Source organism: Protobothrops mucrosquamatus, unplaced genomic scaffold (genome assembly GCF_001527695.2).
Source record: "Protobothrops mucrosquamatus isolate PMUCROS unplaced genomic scaffold, P.Mucros_1.0 scaffold2176, whole genome shotgun sequence".
NCBI lineage: Eukaryota > Metazoa > Chordata > Lepidosauria > Squamata > Viperidae > Protobothrops > Protobothrops mucrosquamatus.
In genome coordinates this window covers 23907-45398 of record NW_015388270.1, presented here as the reverse complement: position 1 = coordinate 45398, position 21492 = coordinate 23907, and the positions used below count along the sequence as shown (strand labels likewise).

The window sequence follows — 21492 nt, the reverse complement described above, 5'->3', positions numbered from 1 at the left end:
TGATACCCAATGGGTCAATGTTTTCTCTATTCTATCTGCCCCATCTCCATATCCTCTTTCCCAGTCAGTCACTTTCTAAGGGTATTCTTAATCATCCAGATTAGGGTTGTCCCAAAGGTGCTTTTTTTCCAAAAGGCACCCGGACTTTGTTTTTTTTTCTTTGAAAATATTTTGCTTCTTATCCAAGAAGCTTCTTCAGTTTTGATAATTCATCACTGCTAGCTTTTTTAGGTATATCTTGAAAATATGTTTTTGTACGTCTGCAATGTTTCTGTTCCTACCGTAAGTATATTTGCATGATTCAATTTCTGTTTACTGCACCTGCAGATAGAGCCTTTCTATCACGCTTGAAGTTTATTTAAAACCACAATAATAGAAGCAGAGTTGAAAAGAATAGTTAGATCAAAATGATATTACCAAATCCAAGATATTACTATGACACCAATTGGTAGCATAGCCAGAGAACTTCTTAGAGAAATTAATTCTTTTAAACATGGATTTTGCCCAAATAAAAATAAAAAGGACTCCAAAGAAGTGAGAAAAATACTTTATGAAATATATGGAAAAGAACTATAAGACAAACATTTTTTTTTAAAAAAAAAAAACACCGTTGAAGGAGATTGAATTGGGATGTAAATGAATTCTTTACATTCGCTGTTCTAGTTGCAGCTGAACTGACCTTCTAAATGACAAATGAAAAATAAACTAATCCCTAAATCTGGATAGTATACAGTGAAGAACACATAAGTCTTATGTATGAAAAAGCAATGACTCCTTAAAATTAGCACAGCCTCCAAAAGTAGAAAATTAAATAATGGTAAGCAGCGTATTAAGGTGTGATTCCTGTCTTGGCTTAAAACCAGGCCTGGAGCTCTGTAGCAACTAGAATCATCATGTTAAGGCAGCACCCAACCCTAACAAGTGCAGAAACGTTTGGAGGGAGGCAAAAATTGTATGCCACTATATACAAACTTTAAGACCTTTTATTTGTTATATAGAATTGCCATCAAAAACTTATTTCTGTAGATACATGAAATTGCACAGCCTAGGAGGGTCAACAGAAAATACGTGTATTACAGGGAGTCCTCAATTTACAAACATTTATTTAGGGACCAAAGTTACAACAGCACTGAAAAACATGACTTAGAACCATTTTTCATACTTACGACTGTTGCAGCATCTCCGTGGACTTGGCAACTGGCATGTACTTATGACAACTGCAGTGTCCCGGAGTTATGTGATTGCCTTTTGTGACCTTCTGACAAGCAAAGTCTATGGGGAAGCCAGATTCACTTAACAACCATGTTACTTAATGTAACAACTGCAGTGATTCACTTAACAACTGTGGCAAGAGAGGCTGTAAAATGGGGCAAAACTCCCTTAACAAATGTTTCACTTAGCAACAGAAATTTTGGGCTCTATTGTGGTTGCAAGTTGAGGACTACCTGTAATTAGACCATTATTCTATATGTACTGGTAGAACATTATGATTAAAAGAAAAGTCAGATAGAGAAACAAAATAGGCCTTGCTAAAAAAGAGCCAATACAGCTTCTACAAATGTAGATGTTCTCACTAAATTTCCAGACTTTATTAAACATGGAGATGGAATGACATAATAATGTACACCTAGTTTTCCAAAACGGTTTGACAGATGCCCACCAAGCTCCTTGGCAAATCCGGCATTCATGAGGTAAGTGGTAAGTCTTCTCATGGACCAGTAACAGATACAGTAATCAATCAATAGAAGTGGATAGACAAGTTTTATAAGAAAGACATGTACGAAGTGGCTTTCAAGGATTTCTCTTTGGGACTACTAGAATTAGGGGCAAGTAATGAGGTTATAATTTGTTTATATCAAATTATTCATGAAGATTGAAGTAGGTGAATAAACTCAAAATAGTAGATGCAGTTTCATGTAATTAAATGCAACATGATCTACACTGGAGCATAAAACCCAAATCTCAAATACATGCTAATGTGCTTTGAACTGGCAGTAATTATCCCCCCCCTTGAGTTATGGGGAACAGTTAAGTCAACCTTTAAAAAACTCCACCAGGCAGCAATAAATTCTAAGTCACAAATCACTACAAGAGAAACTGAAAATAACATTTCCAACAAGTGAATCTATTGTGCAGTGCAAACACTTTGGAGATATTGTGCAAATTTTGAGCCACTAAGTCTCTAAAATAAAGTAGTTGGAAAGCTGATAAAGGTACATAAAGAGTCCCCAAATAATTAGATGTCTAAAGTATTACGCTCTGGAAGACCATAGTATCTATAGCTTAGAAAGGTTATAAAAAGGGAAATAAAAGCATGCTTAAGTGGAAAATGTGGACAATATTTTTCTCTTTTTCTCATATTACTTGTCTGAGTTACACATTGAAACAATATGCGAGAACATTCAGGACAATTAAAAATAAATAATTTTTTACACAATATTTTTTTTTACACCACATTTTTTAAAAGTCTGCCCAAAAATAAATGCATGTGGCGTACAACTATCAATGATAACTATCCTCGATGGCTTTACTGCACTAGCAGACTCAATGCCATAAATACCACTTCCTCAAATTATAGTGGGGAAAAGGCTATACAACTTGATCAGACTTTGACTTGATCTAATGAGATTCTTTTTACATGCTAATGTTGGCCTTGATGCATTACAGTTGCTCTTAGATGAAGTAACGCTTATACCCAAACCTTGATTTTCTCACACCAACCTGGTTCCCAATCTTCTGGTCCGCAGGCCCATGAAAATTGACCGTATGAGTTTTCCAAAAGAAGCAGCATTGACAGGGTCCAATTTATGCTCCTGACAGTGTCTCAGGTAATGGTTGTAGAGAGTGCTTCTGGGAAGGCTCACTCCTTCTGCTGTTTCATAGTTGTCTAAAAGCCATTGAAGCTATTTCAATTTAGGGACAAAGAAAAATAAAAATAAAACAAGTTCAAAGGCTTGTTAAGAGGCTTCATTAGAGATTAAATAATAGTTATTATCTGAACTAGCCCCCTCTTCCAATTCCAGGATAATTCAATAAAGCTTAGTGTATTACTTCATTATAACTTTACAGATAATGGGAAAAAAGCAGAACCCACTTATGACCCTAGACAACACTAAATACTTCAACAATTTCATTTAAAGTGAAATAATATATACTTAGAGAAAAAGTATTGGCCCTTTGAGCAATACTGAAGGTAGTTTATACAAGCAAAAATGAAATGATATTTATGAAGTGAATGTAGTCTGTGTATTATGGAACTAGCAAGTTTAAGGTTATTGCACAATTTTACTGGAATAATAACTGTATTTTGCTTTGTTAAAGAGCAAAATCTGCCCTTACAAGTGATAAAGTATTTAATTTCACTGAAAATTCCATTTGGCCCTGTAAGCTATTTCTCTCAACAATTTTATTTATTTCACATGTGAAACAAGGCAGGCCTATATTTAATATTAATAACTGCCTGTTAAGCAGTATATTTTACATACTTGTGATATACATGGAGCAGAGTTCATTTATCAATGGAGAAAGCAAAAAGTCAGTTCCATAATATATAAAATAGGCCACATTTATCATGAGAGAGCATAAAATATCTTGTTTAATAACTGCACCATAGCTTTAATGAAATGGAAACATTTAGAAAGGGTTAGGATTCCTTAATTAAGCCAAAATCTAAATGTCCCAATACTTTGAAAGTAAAAATGGCATGTCTTCAAATAGCACCCCCTCTTCCACTTCACTCTGCAGAGTTACTATAAGGATTCAGCTGACAACAGGTGGTTCTGATGCATCTCTGTTTGGGGTGTGACTGAATCATTTAATCACACTATCAAAAGAGACAAGGAAAAATAACACATTTTGTAGCAACATAGCCAGAATAAGGTGACATCTGAGTAAATCATGCACAGGTGCAATAGAAAGCTTAGTGGTAGTACTAATTGTTGTTGTTGTTGTTGTTATTTCTAAAAGTTCCTTTGCCAGCAGCATCATGGAATAATACATTCATTTCTCTATTCTCTGTAGTAGCAGAGAAAAACAATATCTATCTAACCTTGGATTTTAATATTGATGGTGCTATAGAAGATTTTTTTTTATTCTTCAAAAACATTTCCTACTTATTGTACATTAAAGCTGAGGAAACTGAAAATAGCCATGAATTTATTATAAAACAAGCAATCTGATGTATAAGCAGCACCCATCTGTGCTAGGCCTCTTGGAAAAATGAATTACTGTATATAAAGCAATGGAATTTGCATTGCCTTTAGTGATGAAGTAGAGCTGTTAATTCACTCTAGTCATCAAACAACTTTGAATGTCAAAACTCCCGAAAGAAACGAAGGGGTCTCTCCCTATCAATCTTGATAGTTAGTGTCACTAATGCCTACGTCCCTGGCCATTAGAGAAAAAATTAATGCAAACATTGAAAACTCTAAAAAGTTCCAATTGACAGTAGAATTATACATGCAGTGAAATGATCCAGGCCATTAAGTACAGGTAATCTTAGACTCTGTAAACTGCTTAGAGAGGGCTGTAAAGCACTGTGAAGTGGGATATGTAAGTCTAAGTCAGGGGTCTTCAAATTTGGCCCTTTTATTACTTGTGAACTTCAACTCCCAGAATTCCTCAGCCAGGCACGCTTAAAGACTCCTGGTCTAAGTGCTATTGCTATTGTGTGTGTTTGTTTAATGATGGTCAGGAATTACAATGGCTTTGAAAAGTCCATGTATGAGCTTTGACATACGACAGCCTATAAACACTTCCAGCTGTTATAAAATGTTGCGCTACCATTTCTGTGGTCACATGATTGTGATCTGGGTGTTTAGCAATCTGTTCACATTTATGACTGGTTGCTAAGCAACCTGTGTTCATGTGATGTCATGCACATGGTGACATCATGTGACATCATGCACATAGAAGGGAGATGAATCTTTTGGTGGGGTGCAGAAACTGAGTTCGAATCCTGAGGGAGGATTGGATTTCAGCAGGTAGGATTTCCAGGTCCTGGGGAGAGAGGCAGTGTGGTAAGGAAAGGAGTACAGAGTGCCATGTGACTGTCCATCCTGAAAAATTTTATATGGATTCAGCAGGGAGAATTTCAGTGCTCTCCCCTACCTCTCATGTGGCATCCTACACTCTTTACCTTGGATTTAGCCCGTTTAATGACCTGCAAGATTGCTTAATGACCTCAGTCAGGAGTGCCAGGATTATGTTTGTTGAGCAAAGCAGTCACGTGACATCTCGCTTAATGACCACTTCACTCAACGACCAAGATCTTGGTTTCAATTGTGGTCATAAGTCAAAGACTACCTGTACATCAGGCCTAGTAAAAATTCTGCTGCATCCCTGGCAATTATAATAAAAACTTTATGTGGAAATCAGTGAATAAAGATAAAGTAGATGAAAACAGCTAATCAAAACAGTCACATGTTAAAATTAGAAAGGTGGATTGAAAAATAGTTTCATTTTTGACCTAGCATGCTGTGCAGTTTTTCTCCATGCTGCTATAAAAGCACCACTTTAATCAAGTCAGTGGAACAGAATAATGGGTGCTATATGCTGTTGTATAGTCAACCTGCTTATTGCAGATCACCTTTAGCAGAGATACGCAACCTCTAGGTTTCCCAATTGCTCTCTAATAACTAGCAGTATGAGTTTCCTACACAAAACAGGAATAGTTTTCAACAGTGAAAATGAAGTTTATAGTGAATAATCTGAAAGTGCCAATATACATTCCATTAGCTTTATAGTAATTGACAATAGTATTAAAACATACAAACATGTGATTTTGTTCAGTTACTTAAAATTATTATAAACAATCTCATTGGTATCTTTCAAAATACTAACAGTTTTATGAATATGAGCAATGCTACACCGTCAAGCTCAAAATGTTGACAAAATTGCATACCAACTAAACCTTTATTGTAATTTTGGAAGGATAGTTATTACCAAAAGTTGACAATTACTGACTGAGCTTACGGTTGATAAGAACATTTATTTACCTCTGCCTCACAATTCAGCAAGCTCGTTTCCATGTCTTTCCCTCTGCAACTAAGCATCAGTCTCTTTTGTCTCTCACATTCACTGTTACTGACATTTCATGTTTTCATTCTCTGTACAGCTGATCAGAGAATCTGATCTCTAATTGCTATCAGAATGCTGATATGGAGCAAGGGAAATCAAAACCATTGTCTTTTGTTAAATACCCTAACGAATTGAACAGCATATCTCAGGTCAGAAACCAAGAATATAGTAGCTTAATGCACATAATACATTAAAATTAACCAGAATGGATTGAAGTAGCCACACTCTTCCTATTTGTGCCGAAATGAAATTACTTACTTTCTGTGTTTTGCATAACCTTGCTTATGCTGAAATGCAATAGCTCGATGGGTGTGTCTGTCTGGTAAATACTGATTAGTAATTAATGGCAAACTACAAATTATGCATGTCACTTTTTTTTTTTTATCCTAGATGGATCATGAAAAATAAAGTCTCTTCCCGCTTCCTGGCAAACTTGTCTGTATAGGTTTTTTTGGCTATGATATGGAAATAAGTTTGCCACTGCCTTCTTCTAGGATCTTTTCTGACTTTTCTCAATCAAGCCTACAATCCTAGTATTCCTTGGTAGTCTCACACTTACAGATTAACTAGAGGTACCCCTGCTTAACTTCCCAGCCTAGACAGCTGCTGCCTCTGATAGATGATCCATCTTTAATTAATTCTCAATCCATTCACTTGCTATAGCTATGGCTGACACAGCCCAGTCAAGGAATCCTCTTAAGAATGTTGCTTACAGATTTCACTGACAAAGGATCATCTGCATCAGATCATACAGCGAGGTCTATAACAAGCAGTGCAGTATTTTTCAGGTAGTAACAATTAATGTAATTCCACATTTGAAATAACAACACATCAAGAATTTAACAAACAGCTGCTCTGTCACATAATTATAGTGGATACAGTGCACTATAGGTCTGAGGAAATAGTAATAGCAATAGTTTATTCACTGATTAGTCTTATGACCATATCAATAAAATAAAAGTACATGATCTGATTCCGGGATAAAATAGATAAAAGAAAATGCAGTGATAAAATATATATGTGATAATACAAAGAGTCTGCATCACCCTTAGAGAGTACCCCCATTTATTCAATGTATCAGGTTCTTAGCTCAATTACAAACTTAGCAGTTCTGCTTATAATATATACACGAGAGCCTAGGAGAAAATAAAGCAATCTATGATTCAGATCCCAGTGGCTGTTCTTTCCAATGGGAATGATAAGTACCAAAGCCTAAGGGAGGGGCAGTCAAACAAAACATAAGCAATATTTTCAATGGCTTGGGTACCACATATGTATGTAGTCTCGTGATATAGCAAGTGGTGGAAGTGGCCATCTTTGGCCCTGGAATCCAACAACTCAAATGTTGCTCTAGAATAGACCCTTCTTAAAGATTATGTCAAACTCATTGACAAGTATTTTTCAAATTGGAAGATTTGTTCTTAGATAACCAACTTAAAGATCTACCTTTGGCTAATAACTTCAAGTCACTTTGAGCACTGATAGCTAGGAGTCTGTTTGAAAATTACTCTTACCTGGGAGGCCATTGAAAGTAAATGCTGGGTGGAAAACTGCTGTGATATAACTTTGGTAAGTTATATCTGAGCGAATAGGATCCAAATAATCTCAAGGAAGAAACAAATAACTGGCAGAGGTTAATACAGAATGAGTTTATGATTGCCATTAGTATTGTAGCTAATCAGAATCAGAATACATCCTTGCTCAGATGTATCCTACTCTGACTCAGGTGCCACAAATAAGGAATGGACACCAATAAAAAAAAGTAAAAAGAAGAGCAATTATTAATAATAATTTTAGGAACTAAATAAAAACAAAAACAAACACAATATGGTGTTAATAAGGCTTTGTAATGTTTTGCTATTGGCACACACTCCAAAAATGTGAATTAATTGCATGATTCATTATTGTGAAATTCTGTTCCAAAACAAATCCTAATTGCTATTTTATACAAATACTTCCCTTTCTACCAGTTCTGAATGTTAGTTTTTCATCTTAATTCTCAGGAAAAAGTACAGAACAAAAAAGCACAGTACAAAAATTCAATTTAAATCTAAAAGCCATGTAATGGGACAAAATTCATTTAACAACTGTCCTGCTTAACAACAGAAATGTTGGGGTCAATTGTGGTTATAAGTCAGGGACTACCAGTACATTAATATTCAATGTAAATTGAAGAATTTACAAATTATCTGATTATATAAATAAAAATAAATATTGTATAAATTGGGGTTTTTTTCAGGTAGAGAAGTATTATAGATTCCATATCTAAATAATATAAATTATAACATTAATTTGCTATAGCTAAAAAATAAGGCAACCAACTTTCCAGTATAATGTTTAGTATGCGAACAATAAGTGTGCCTAAAATACCACAAAGTAATTGAGAACATCTATATGAAATTATTCAAGTGGTCCAAGGCACCAACTAAACCCCTTGCTGTATTTTTCTGTGAAGGAAAGTTAAAGTAAAGCTATGTTATTTTTGGCCTTAATATGTTACTTTATTAAATATTAACACAATTAATTAATTAATTAAAATTTGGCCCAGATTAGAGTAGGGCCAATGGAATCAGTGGATGGAAACTAACATTTGGACCTGTGGCAAAACTGTCTCAATCTTGATTCAATCAAAATTGCCTTTGGTGTCATTTTGTCAAATATATTATCTGTCTGTCTATTAAAAGAGATGACTATACTGCTCCTTAAATGATATTCTATAGCAGGGGTGTCAAACTCAATTTCACTGAGGACCGCATCAGGGTTGTGGTTAACCTTGTGGGGCTGGGGTGGGCATAGCGGGGGTGGGGGTGGCCAGGGTGGGTGTGGCCAGCTCAACATTGCTCGTATCGGGGAATGCCTGTGGCGGCTTGGGCGGGGCTGGGGGGATCCATTGTCTCTAGCCAAGGAAAGCGAGACCAAGGCAAGCACCATACCCTTGTTCCCCAGAGGAGCCTTGCTATCCCTCTCAGGCCATGATGCAGTCTGCCTGGAGCCCTGGGCAGTGGAGGGCAAGCATCCACAGTCCAGCCTTTCCCAAGGAGGCGTCCAGCTTCACTTACCTCCTCCTCAAGGCTGCTGCTGATTGGCTCGGTCTCCTTGGCCAAGTTGCTCATGGTGTTTGCAAGAAGGCAAAATGTGGGTCAGAGGGAGGCCCACTCCCTCTCCTTATGAGGAGACCTGGCTTTGTAACCAACGCATCCACAGCGATAGGATGGGAGACCATCAGAAGAGGTCAAGAGGAGGGGACAAGGGGATGGCGAAAGGGCAGCATAGCTGCTTGTGGCCAAGTGCTAAGGCAGGACTTCCCTCAGACCCTCCCCCCTCTCATTATAATCTCCTTCCTTCCTTCCTTCCTTCCTTCCTTCCTTCCTTCCTTCCTTCCTTCCTTCCTTCCTTTTCCTTCCCTTCCCTTCCCTTCCCTTCCCTTCTTCTCATTTCCATTTCCTAACTTTGTTCCTCTTTCCCTCCCCTCCTTTCTTCCCTGCTTCTCATTCCCATCTTTTTCCTTCCTCCATGCTCAGGAAAGAATGACGGGAGGGGGAGAGATTGCCAGCGCTGCCGGTGGCCATGCTGTTGGTGGCCGTGGCTATCCCACAGACAAGCAGGGGTAGTCCTGGTGAAAGGGAAGCCTCGTGGCTGCGAGGCTAGGTCAGCAAGTGGGCCATGGAGATGCTGGAGGGGGGGTCATCTACAATCTGGTTGCATCCATCAAAGCAAGAATGCACTGAGCCTTAGATCCAGGGGGCAGCCCTGGAACCAGCAAGGGACCACCCTGACACCTCTGCCCCGCCCCCTGGGTATGTGCACAGGAGGCGGCGAGTGCCGCAGTCCTGGGTGAAGTCAGCCTCCGGGGCAAGACAGCCAGCAGGGAGGCTGGACTCCACCTGCTCGCTGCCTCCTGCATGCGCGCCCAAGGGGGCGGGGTGCCCGTTGCTGGTTCTAGGGCTGCCCCATGGATCTAAGACTGAGTGCATTCTGGCTTTGATGGCTGGCACCAGGTTGTAATCAGCGCCCAGTCGGCCTGGGCCAGTCCAAGGTGCCACGGGCCAGTCCTTCGCTGTTTCCAGAGCAGCTCCACGGGCCAGACGCAACCACATGGCGAGCCGGATTTGGCCCGCAGGCCTTGTGTTTGACATGTCTGCTCTATACAAAGGTTGCCAAATCCTCAAAGGAATGCTTTGCTTCAGTGAAGCTTTGAGTGATGCACTCATCCCAGAAGATGACTTCCAAAGGAAGACACCCTTTTATTCCTAACACCAAAGTACAGAAACTTGGGCTTTTTTTGAGCACTTCTCACAGCCTTTCTCCTCAAAGTTTACAAGTTATTAAAAAAAAAAAGTCTGAAAGGAATATTCTCTGTGGCATTGAGGAGTCTCTGAGGCTGTGGAAGAAAATCCTGCAATTAGCGTTAAAAGTCCCACTCAGCTGATTAGAGGTGCTACTATGCCTGCTGCCAATCACCTAGTTAGCCTATTGCAAAGCACGCAAGCAAATGGTGTGATGACTTGCCTCCTACCAGCATTAACTGGTCAAGTTTCTGGCCACCAGTCTTCTTGAGTGCACAGGCCAGGAGATTTGCCCATCAATTCTGACAGCTTACCTCCTCCAGAATACAATGACCAAGTGTTCTGGCTGGGACCTGGGTGACACTGCTGGCTCACCTCTAGCAGATATTTGGTCAACAAGACACTCTGAAGCATACTCTAAAGCCACCTACTAGATGCATTGAAAGTCTGCCAGACTGAGTGATTTCAATGCATTCTGAATGTAGTTCTGAAGCTATGTAGCCTGTAAGCATTTTGACCTGGATTGGTAGAGAAGGTTAGGAGGAACCTTCTCCAACATTATTTGCTGGAAATATTCAGTCTCTGAACCACTGCTTGATAGACTCTTCAGTTCATCAAAGCAAATCTTGGTTGCTTCACACAGGCATACATGTTTTATGTAGCATTTGTACCTTGCTCTAGAACCCCTGTCAAATAACCCTAGAATACTGCACATAAATATTGAAAAGGTAGAAATGTGTTCATACTGAAATTGTTTTCTCCATTTTTCTGTACACAAATAAAAAAGCAACTTATATAAAACCCACATGGATTCAGAGGACTAAATTGGATGGGGTTCAAAAATTAAACCAATATTTGGTTAGTTATTTATCTTTTTCCTTCTCTTACTACAATACAACACAGTTGAGTGAAGCAGGTTTTGCTTATGTATGAAATGCTTGTAGATTGCATTTCATCAGAGTTATGAGATTTTGCTCCTCAAATGACGGTACAATTCCCATCACGTTTGACAATAACATGGAGACCGTATTAACCTAGGTGTGTTCTGACTGTTACTTCTGAATTGCTTTTAGTGATTCAGGAAACTTAAAAGCAGCCTTCTAAGAGCAGGGAAATCGAACAATTTTGGTGCACTAACATCTTGCATGAAAAAAAAAAAAAAGCTGCTATGAGAGTTCAAAAGTGGAAAGGAAAATTCAGAAGCTGGGGGAGGGTGACAAAACAAAACAAGCATTTAGAAGACAAGCAAAGCATGCAGAATAAGTAAAGGATTAGCTTACATGAAGAAGAGGCAACTTACATGGCTGTTGAGAAGAGAGCTTCTGTGAGTGGACAGACCATCAGACTTTTGCAGTGTCTCAATCGCCATTTCAATCTGATAATAGATGTCATTAAAAAAAGGGCTCAAGACAAGATAGTAATAAAAGATAACTATAGAAATGTTGATAGATTGCCCCAGTTCAAAAAGAAACCTTAGTTCAAAGCAGATATTTTTAATTGATCACAGGCATAATGCCAAATATTTACACTAGCACATTTTGTATCCAATTTTATGTCTCAAAAAAGAACCCTTTTACCCCCAACTTCCAATTCAGGAAAAAGAGATGAAGATATGATTTTTTACTAATCCACAATACAAACATCCAAGAATTGAGAGCATAGTATGTAACCCACATAAATAGATAAATACCCTAGAAATAGATACACAGAGAATGTGAAATACTTCAACCTTAACAAACATTGATCTTCAAGACTCTTGATTTCAGCAGGATTCATGCTAACTAAATATGCACAAGAATAGACGAGTCAACTCGTTCGACAGACAATATGCACTAAGCACCTCTTGCAATGTGATTATTTTTAAAAATAGTAAACAAGGAATTTTAATTAACATTACATTGTTAGCTATTGAGGGGAAAAAATATTCTGGCCTTCTTAGAATGAATGCAGTTCATCAGGAGAAATAATGAATCCAAATCTTAACCTATAATATTTTGCTACAAAAGTTCCCGTTAACAATCACCCCCTGCTCAGTTGGAAAAAAACATACTTTGTGCTTTTAAATACATCATATTAACAAAGCATATGCATATTGGCTTCAAGCATAGAGGACATGAGGATCCTAGCCTTATAATGATGTCTTTACATAGAAAGATTTCATCTGAAGTCCATTTAATAAAAAGGGTTTCTGTACAGCATAATATAAAGTTCTGTTATAACAAACATATTATAAAGTAAAATTTAAAATTAAAATAAACCCTCATTTTCTTTTAAGTCTTCGAGAGAAGACTAAAAAAGAAGCTGATGTCTTGATTCAGAGTAAAAGAAAAAGCAGTACTGAAATTAACTAATAATTGGGGAATGGGATTCCATAAAATAAAGAAAATAATATCTTTTATTGAATGTTTTTTTTTAACAATGAGATTGCTTAAGGTATCAGTCCATTACTTTCTGGATAGTAAACTCTGAATTTTATTTTATTTTTAAAATGGAGATGTCAAGGGTTAACATTTGAATATTAACGCATGAGAAACATATGTTCTACCACTGAATTACTCATTTACATATGAAATTGATAAAACTTTAATAATGTGTTCTTGAAGAAACACCATTTATTTTAATATGTAGTAATCAGCTCTAAAATTTAATGTTTCCAAAGTAATTAATAATGTAAATGGATATAAAATTATCTCAACACTTTAAACTGTTTTCTCAAAATATGGTGGTCATATTAAAACAAAAGCAAATGGAAACTGAAAAAAAAAAGATAAAATCCCAAAACAGAAAACCTCTTAAAACCAATCGGGAGGATGGAGAAAATATGGTCTTGCGTGAAGCTATTCATTGTACTTATAGCAGTGAAGTGTGGGGCGTTCAATAAGCACCCCAACTTATTTGCAGGGTCGTAATGGAGCAGAATATTTGTTATTGTGGCCTCTGACATTTCAGGGTTTCAAAGGTAAAAATCAGCTGCTTTTTGAATCACAGCTAGACCTTTTCAGTGGCAGCCCTATTTAGACTATTACAGTTATCTAATTAGGTATCCAAAAGGCAGCAAGGTTCTGAACTTGCTATAATACACTGTAAATTTGACCTGTGAAACAATGAATTTCCATTATACTTTCATGTAGACTGGGCAAATTTCCTTGCTTTCTATATTTTTATAAGATCTAGGTATCCCCTTCCACCATTATCAAAATAAAGCATACAGTATGACCTGTTGCCTAAAACACTTCAAAGGGTGTGTACACTATGTATGTCCATAAGTCCCATACCAAAAATATCAAGAATGAAAATGTTGGGTATCGTTGGCTGAATAAGATAAGGTAAATTAAATCTGCTATGTGAAACTATTGCATGAATACAATTTAATCAAACACACAGACAACTTCAATAGCTTTCAAACATTACCCTTTCCCAATTTATACCAATATACTTTGTATCTATAAAATTTCTTGCTATGCAAGTTGGGAACATTTAGTTTCCAAAGTTCACTAAGGAAGTGAACCTCCGGATGAGGTACAGCAAATTGAAGACAGTTCTTTGAAAGCAAAGCCAATAACTATGACAAGGACCAAGAAACCGGTGAGTAGATCGGTTCCTTGGAACCTCTCCATATAAAGAGGACAAAGATCACCTACATGTGTTCTGGACAGCTGCTCCCCATGATGAGACTGCAGAACAGTGGTTTTCTGCAGGTTGGGTGCCCGGAGATGACGGGATTATCTTGCTTGCAGCTGCAGTGAAGATGTTTAAATGACACTATGTTTGCAGATCTCACTTTCTAATCTCTTTCAGAAATTGCTGGTTAACTACTTCCAGAAAAAAACTGGAATATTGAAACTTGTACAATAAAATTTTGGCACTAGTTATAAATACAGTTTTCGTGGGAAATAGATTGTGCTTTGGCTTTTACAAGACAAAATAAAGATAAGCAATTTCATGATTTCAAAAACTGGACATTAGAGGGAACTAATATTTTTAGATAGAGGAAAGTTTTACAAGTCTGTAAAATATTGCAAAATGTTATCATAATGAAAATATTGAAGGACACTATAGAAGAATGGAAGCAGAAAATAGTAGCCTCCAAATCAACAATGTCAGTAATGATATCTGCTGCTACGGACAGATTATGCCCAAAAGATGTTATTAAAAAATGACAGCTATAGAACAAATTTTACCTGACAAAAGAGAGATGGTATCAAAAGTAGATTTAAAACTGACAGGCTAAGAGAATAAGTTAGAAAAGGATATTTACAAAAGAAACTGGCTGAGGCTTTAAAATTTAAAGAGGAAATACAAATGAAAAACCAAGAGAGTGACCTGGGTAATTTTTTCTTATTGGATTTACAAAAACTCTGTGTGATGGGACAAAAAAACAACAACTAGAGAAATCAAAGCCTACAACAATATTTGAAAGAGTTGAAGATTCAGACTATTAACATGTAGTTATATAAAGTTGGTTTATTTGATCAAGGTTAAAACAAGATATATTTATACTTCTGGCTATCCTTTCTGCACTCTGCTGACATAAGACTGAAAAGATGGTGTTTTATCATTTGTTAATACATAACAGATAGGATAAGAATTTTAGAGATAAATGTTTGCAACCTTAGAGGGGGTAAATTGAGACTAAATTTATTTATAGTTGTTGTGATGAAGACTGGAAATAACTTCTTTTATATTCACTTTCTCTTTCTTTATCATATTCTTTTTTCTTTCTTGCACTTTTCGACTCATTTTTATTTTCTTTATGTATGGTTTCTATTAGACTTTACTATCATAATCAAAATTCTTAATAAAATTATATATAAAAGTTCACTGAGGAAATAAGTTACATGATTTTATATTACACTTTCTGATGTGTTTACTATATTTTATAAACATATGTAGCCTTAGTGATTTATATTTTATGGTTTTCTTACAAAGCAATATATCAAAAACATTATTTTAAAAAAATCTTACATAAATCCACATATTCTAATCCTATAAAACATGTCCGAAGGAGTGGGTAGGCTTTCAGCAAGGTTAGACTGTTGAGAATTATTCAAATTCATGGCTGCAAACTTACATATATGCAATCAACCCTGAGTCCCTGACATTTAAGTGTTCAGTGTCAAGACAGCCACAAGATTTCTTTCTACTTGCACACACTATTTTTGTGATTTCCAAAATTAATGTTTTAATAAATTACAGCATAGCCGCAATTATTTTAATGCACAAATTTCACTTTGAATATAACAAAATAAAATGCGATTGTTATACTAGCATTAGATATTCCTGCAGTTGCAATTCACTAGTTAGATTACTGCCTCAGGCTTTTGGGAAAAATTCTAGGTAACAATGTATTAAAAGTTTATGCAAATAAATAGTGAATGACCCACTTTTTAATGCCTCAACTCCTATCACTGAACCCCAATCTCTTAGCCATTTTTTCAGAGTGTCTTTGTGATTATCAATTTCAGAAAGTGGAAATTATTTTTTTCTCAAATATTCACAAAGGGTGCTATATTATATTCTAAGGGTGGGTGTGAAGAACATTAATTTGATTTAATGGAGAAAAGAACTGACAGAAAAATGCGGTGGTAGAGGACAAAGGGGAAGGAGGAAACGAGAAAGAGACGTGGCGTTGTCATATGCCCTGCCAGTGTGGCCAGCAAAATAGAAATTGGGAAGTGTATATGTAGCAGGGGGTATGTTTGACATTAAAAAAAACAAAACCTCTCCATCCAACTATTACCACGTTGGAAATAAATAGGCCAAAATAGATTGCAAAATTCAATTCAGGATTGCTTTAAAAAGACCACACGTTAGCTTGTATCATTGGAAGGAACTGCAGCGTTTATATCTAAGCATCTTTCTCACACTTGTGAGGTAGAGTATAGGTTTAGTGACCATTCAAAGTTATAACAGCACTGAAAAAAGTGACTTATGACCGATTTTCACACAACTGTTGCAGCATCCCCATGGTCACATGATCAAAATTCGGATACTTAGTAACTGGCATGTATTTATGACAGTTGCAGTATCCAAGGGACTTTCTGACCAGCAAAATCAATGAAGAAGCCAGATTCACTTAACAACTGTGTTACTAACTTAACTGCCTTGATTCACTTAACAACTGTGGCAAGAAAGGTCGTGAAATGGGACAAAACTCACTTAAAAAGTCTTGCTTAGCAATGGAAAATTTAGGTTCAAGTGTGATTGTAATAATAATAATAATAATAATAATAATAATAATAATAATAATAATAATAATAATAATAATAATAATAATAATAATAATAATAATAATAATAATAATAATAATAATAATAATAAAAATAATAAAAATAATAATAAAAAAGTTGGAAGGGACCTTGGAGGTCATCTAGTCCAACCCCCTGCTCAGGCAGGTAACCCTATACATTTCGAACAAATGGCTGTCCAGTCTCTTCTTAAAAACTTCCAGTGTTGGAGCATTCACCACTTCTGGAGGCAGGTTGTTCCACTGGTTAATTGTTCTAACTGTCAGAAAGTTTCTCCTTAGTTCTAGGTTGCTTCTCTCCTTGATTAGTTTCCATCCATTGCTTCTTCTCCTGCCTTCAGGCGCCTTGGAAAATAGCTTGACTCCCTCTTCTTTGTGGCAGCCCCTGAGATATTGGAATACTGCTATCATGTCCCCCCTCGTCCTTCTCTTCATTAAACTAGACATACCCAGTTCCAGCAGCCGTTCCTTATATGCTTTAGCCTCCAGTCCCCTAATCATCTTTGTTGCTCTTCTCTGTACTCTTTCTAGAGTCTTAACATCTTTTCTACATCGTGGTGACCAAAACTGGATGCAGTACTCCAAGTGTGGCCTTACCAAGGCATTGTAAAGTGGTATTAATACTTCACGTGATCTTGATTCTATCCCTCTGTTAATGCAGCCCAGCACTGTGTTGGCCTTTTTGGCAGCTGCAGCACACTGCTGGCTCATATTTAAGTGATTGTCTACTAGGACTCCGAGGTCCCTCTCACAGTTACTACTATTGAGCAAGGTACCCCCTATATTATACCTGTACATTTGGTTTTTCTTGCCTAAATGTAGAACCTTACTTTTTTCACCATTGAATTTCATTTTGTTAGATAGCGCCTAGTGTTCAAGTCTGTCCAGATCTTCCTGTATCCTAAGCCTGTCTTCTGGAGTGTTGGCTATTCCTGCCAGCTTGGTGTCGTCTGCAAATTTGATGATTTCCCCATCTAGCCCCTCGTCCAAATCGTTGATGAAGATGTTGAAGAGCACTGGGCCCAGAACAGAGCCCTGGGGCACCCCACTACACACTTCCCTCCATGTAGATGTGGTTCCATTGAGGACCACACGCTGAGTACGGCCGGTCAGCCAGCTACGGATCCATCTGGTGGTGATGCTGTCTAACCCGCATTTTTCTATCTTATCAAGTAGTAGGTTGTGATCTACTTTATCAAATGCCTTACTGAAGTCCAAGTAAATTATATCCACAGCATTCCTCTGTAAATCAAGGACTACCTGTAACATGAAAAATTCTGGATTATAAGAAAAGGTGACAAGTAATGGCTTCATCTACATCATTCCCCTTCATAATTTGCCAGCTTTAAGCAGGAATTCTTGGAATTTCTTCTCTCTTCCTGCATTTTCAGCCTACAACTTCCAGAAATACATAGGCCTTTTACATGAATGAGTCTTTCTCAATTTCAGCTGATTTCTACAGTTGGTATCACATTCTGTAGTTGCATCTGGAACTGTGTGATCCAAGCAAGCCCACAAAGCCCTAGCTATAAAGGAATGGGGGGAATGGCACAGTATATAACACTGTATAGTCCTAGCTGGTTCCTCTTTGAAGCAGGGAAATGATTTTCTTTGTACAACATGCATGCTCAAGTTCCTCACTAGAGAAGTGGGACATGCTTACTTCAAAATCACAATACTCCTAAAAATCTTCTAAGTAAGATTTTCAGGTTACTATTTTCCTTTCTCTACTATTCTCAGCAAGAAAAAGGAAGTCAAAATGAAGCACTCATTTCATTTGGCTTCCTCTCTTTCCCCTTCCCCAAATAGTGGCATAACAAGGATTTATTTCTAACCCTGGACACAATCACAAAGGAAGAATCCTGGTCTTATTACCGTTAATCTTCAAGAATGAATGAATGAAAATGTTATGATGGACTTAGATCAGAGTATACTTAAAATATGATCAGATTAAGGTACAGGAGAATTAAAATAATAAGAAATTACTACTCATAAACTTTGAAAACATTTGTTCTAAACTTTCTTTCCAAACCTAGACACTAGACGGAAATAGAGCCAGAAGGATGGGTTTTAGAATATGAATAAATATTTGGCTTCTCTTCTCCCCAAAAGTATAATGACTGCATAAATTAAAGAACAACAATAGAGTTGTTCTCCATCATATCAGTTGAGACTGTGAACTGGCTCCTTCACTTTCAGTACCAGAAAGCAAGAATTAAGACGGAAAGAGACTGCAGTGGTATGATAGTGCACATGTACTGCACATTAAAATCCAAAATGGAATTCTTGGCATCTACAGTTGGATCAGGTCATAGAGACCACTGCCTATGTGGTTGGACATATATTCTGACTCATAATAGTATCCCGCAGTGATTATTCCAGCAAGTTGTTAACTGTTTTGGAACCTTATGAAGAATTATAGTAGAATTTGTTTGTTTCGATTTTTCTCCCTATTCTATTGTATCACATGATTGCTAAGTTCGTAAGCGAGGATTTTTTTAGAGCATAAATTCTTATAGAAGTACCATGGTTAAGAAGAACAAGTTCTTACTGCAAAAAAACTTGTTTTTACATTAAAATATAAGTTAAAAGTTGAGTAAACTGAGCTCAATTTGTGATTTTATTTTTAAAAAACACAAAATCTAGCATATATATTGGTAGTTTGTTCTACATTAAATTAATTATATTTTAAAACAAGTTGCTTGATGTGAAGAGAATGTTCCCTTCCTTCACACTCACAAAGCCCTAGCTGAGAATGGTTATTATATATACCACTAAATATCAAGGAAGAATGATCAGGTTTTCTCAACAAATTAATATTAAAGTAAGACAGAATGAATAAACTTTGTGAGTGAAAACAACATAGGAAGTTCATGCTGCAACTTTCTCTGAGCCAACTACCTTCCCCAAATGGCTAATGGTTGATTTTTTTTTTTAAATGCTGTTTGCTTTCTTCAATGTATTTCATTTGATCATCCATCAATTCAATCCTATCTGCTGCTTAGGGCCTACAAATGCACTTGCTAACTTATGATTAAGTAAGTATGATTGATTGATTGATTGATTGATTTAGCTAGCTAGCTAGCTAGCTAGCTAGCTAGCTAGCTAGCAAGCAAGCAAGCAAGCAAGCAAGCAAGCAAGCAAGCAAGATCAAAGAATTGGAGCAAGCTTTGCCCCTTCCCCATACGGGTAGTCCTTGACTTACAACAGTTCATTCAGTAACCATTCAAAGTTACAATGGCACTGAAAAAAAATGACTTATGACCATTTTTCACACTTACAACCGTTGCAGGGTCCCTATGGCCACATGATCAAAATGCAGACACTTGGCAATTGACTCATATTTATGAGGGTTGCAGTGTCCTGGTGTCATGTGATCACCTTTTGCGACCTTCTGACAAGCAAAGTCAATGGGGAAGCCAGATTCACTTAACAACCATGTTATAACTCAACAACTGCAGTGATTCATTTAACAACTGTGGCAAGAAAGGTCGGCAAGAAATTAGGCTCAATTGTAGCCGTAAGTCGAGGACTACTTGTGCCTGGAGGAAGTCAGAGGTTTTATTCTGATGTTGCAGTGGCTTCAAAAGAACAAGGAAACTGTCAGCATCTCTGCAATGTTTCAGGAAACCCCACAGAAACTTGAGAAACCTCAAGATTTCTTGCTGCTTTTCTCCTTAGCCACAGAAAAGGACAGGCTATCTGAACCTAGATATTAAGCTCAGCATAAAAAAAAAGTTTTCTACTTCTATTGGGGAAGCAGAACCATATTGAGACACTCACATCCAAGATTAGATAAAGCTAAACTGCCATTTGACTTATTCCATTATATATTACATATTATGCAGCTATATGAAAAAGTAAGTACACCCCACTGATATTTTTAGTTTTTCAACACACTTCAGCACAGAGATATTTGATCTTTATTTCAACAATACTGATAGATTAAGGGGATATAATATCATGTACCATTTACATGTTTTAGTCCATTGTGTAATTTAAACAAATATAAATGCAAATGTTGTATGTAGAAAAAGTAAGATCACCCCTACATTCATCACTACTTCAAATGCTTCAAGTTAGAATCAGATACATGAAATCAGGTTCCGTGTGGAATATTGTTAGATAGAATCTGGGAGGAACGTGTTTTATTTAAGCCTCAGATGTTTAGTTAGATTTGCTGAATTGTGTGCTATCACCGTAGCCTAGATTGAAAGAGCTCTTTGAGGCCTTCAGAAAGAAGTTTATAGAGCAGTGATGGCGAACCTTTTAGAGACTGAGTGCCCAAACTGCAACCCAAAACCCACTTATGTATCATCGGGTGCCGGGTGGGCGTGGCCCATTGGGTGGGTGTGGCTGCAGTGGTAACGGCAGACTGGATGGGACTAAAAAGTTCAGTCAATCAATTCCAACTTTGCGAGATCTTTTTTTTCCCAGTGAGAAGTTGAAATTGATTGACTGATTGAACCTCTTTTTTTTTTTTTTTTGCACACAGCGGTGGAGGCTTAAAGCGAAAAGGTTTTATAAAACCCAGCTGAAGGCCTAGGACTGGGGCGATGGTGCACGTACCCAGAGAGGTTTCTGCGTGCCACCTGTGGCACGCGTGCCATAGGTTCGCCACCACGGTTATAGAGGCTGGGAAAAGATTTTTAAAGGATTGCCCACCAAATAGACATCAATCATCCCACTATCCCAAAAAATATTTTTAAACTGTCAATTTGCCTAAGCCATGGCATCCCACCAAGTTCAATCTGAGAGCAAAACATAAGTTGTTGAAAGAAATCTCCAGATATGGACCCCACAATTTCATCAAGTGATTATAAGGTAGCTCTCACCATTACTGATACAAAAGTGCATGAATCTACAATTAGGACAAAACTA

At 37.1% G+C, this 21492-nt stretch overlaps 1 protein-coding gene across 1 annotated transcript in view; it reads right to left on the bottom strand.

Moving 5' to 3' along the window:
• RFX3 (regulatory factor X3) overlaps window positions 1-21492 on the bottom strand; it is a 64571-nt gene that overhangs the window by 35037 nt on the left and 8042 nt on the right. The window contains exons 4-5 of the mRNA XM_015824271.1: window positions 11665-11739; window positions 2722-2903 (exon numbers count right to left, since the gene is read on the bottom strand). Coding sequence (XP_015679757.1) covers window positions 2722-2903; window positions 11665-11739 — 257 coding nt within the window. The remainder of the gene's footprint in view (window positions 1-2721; window positions 2904-11664; window positions 11740-21492) is intronic.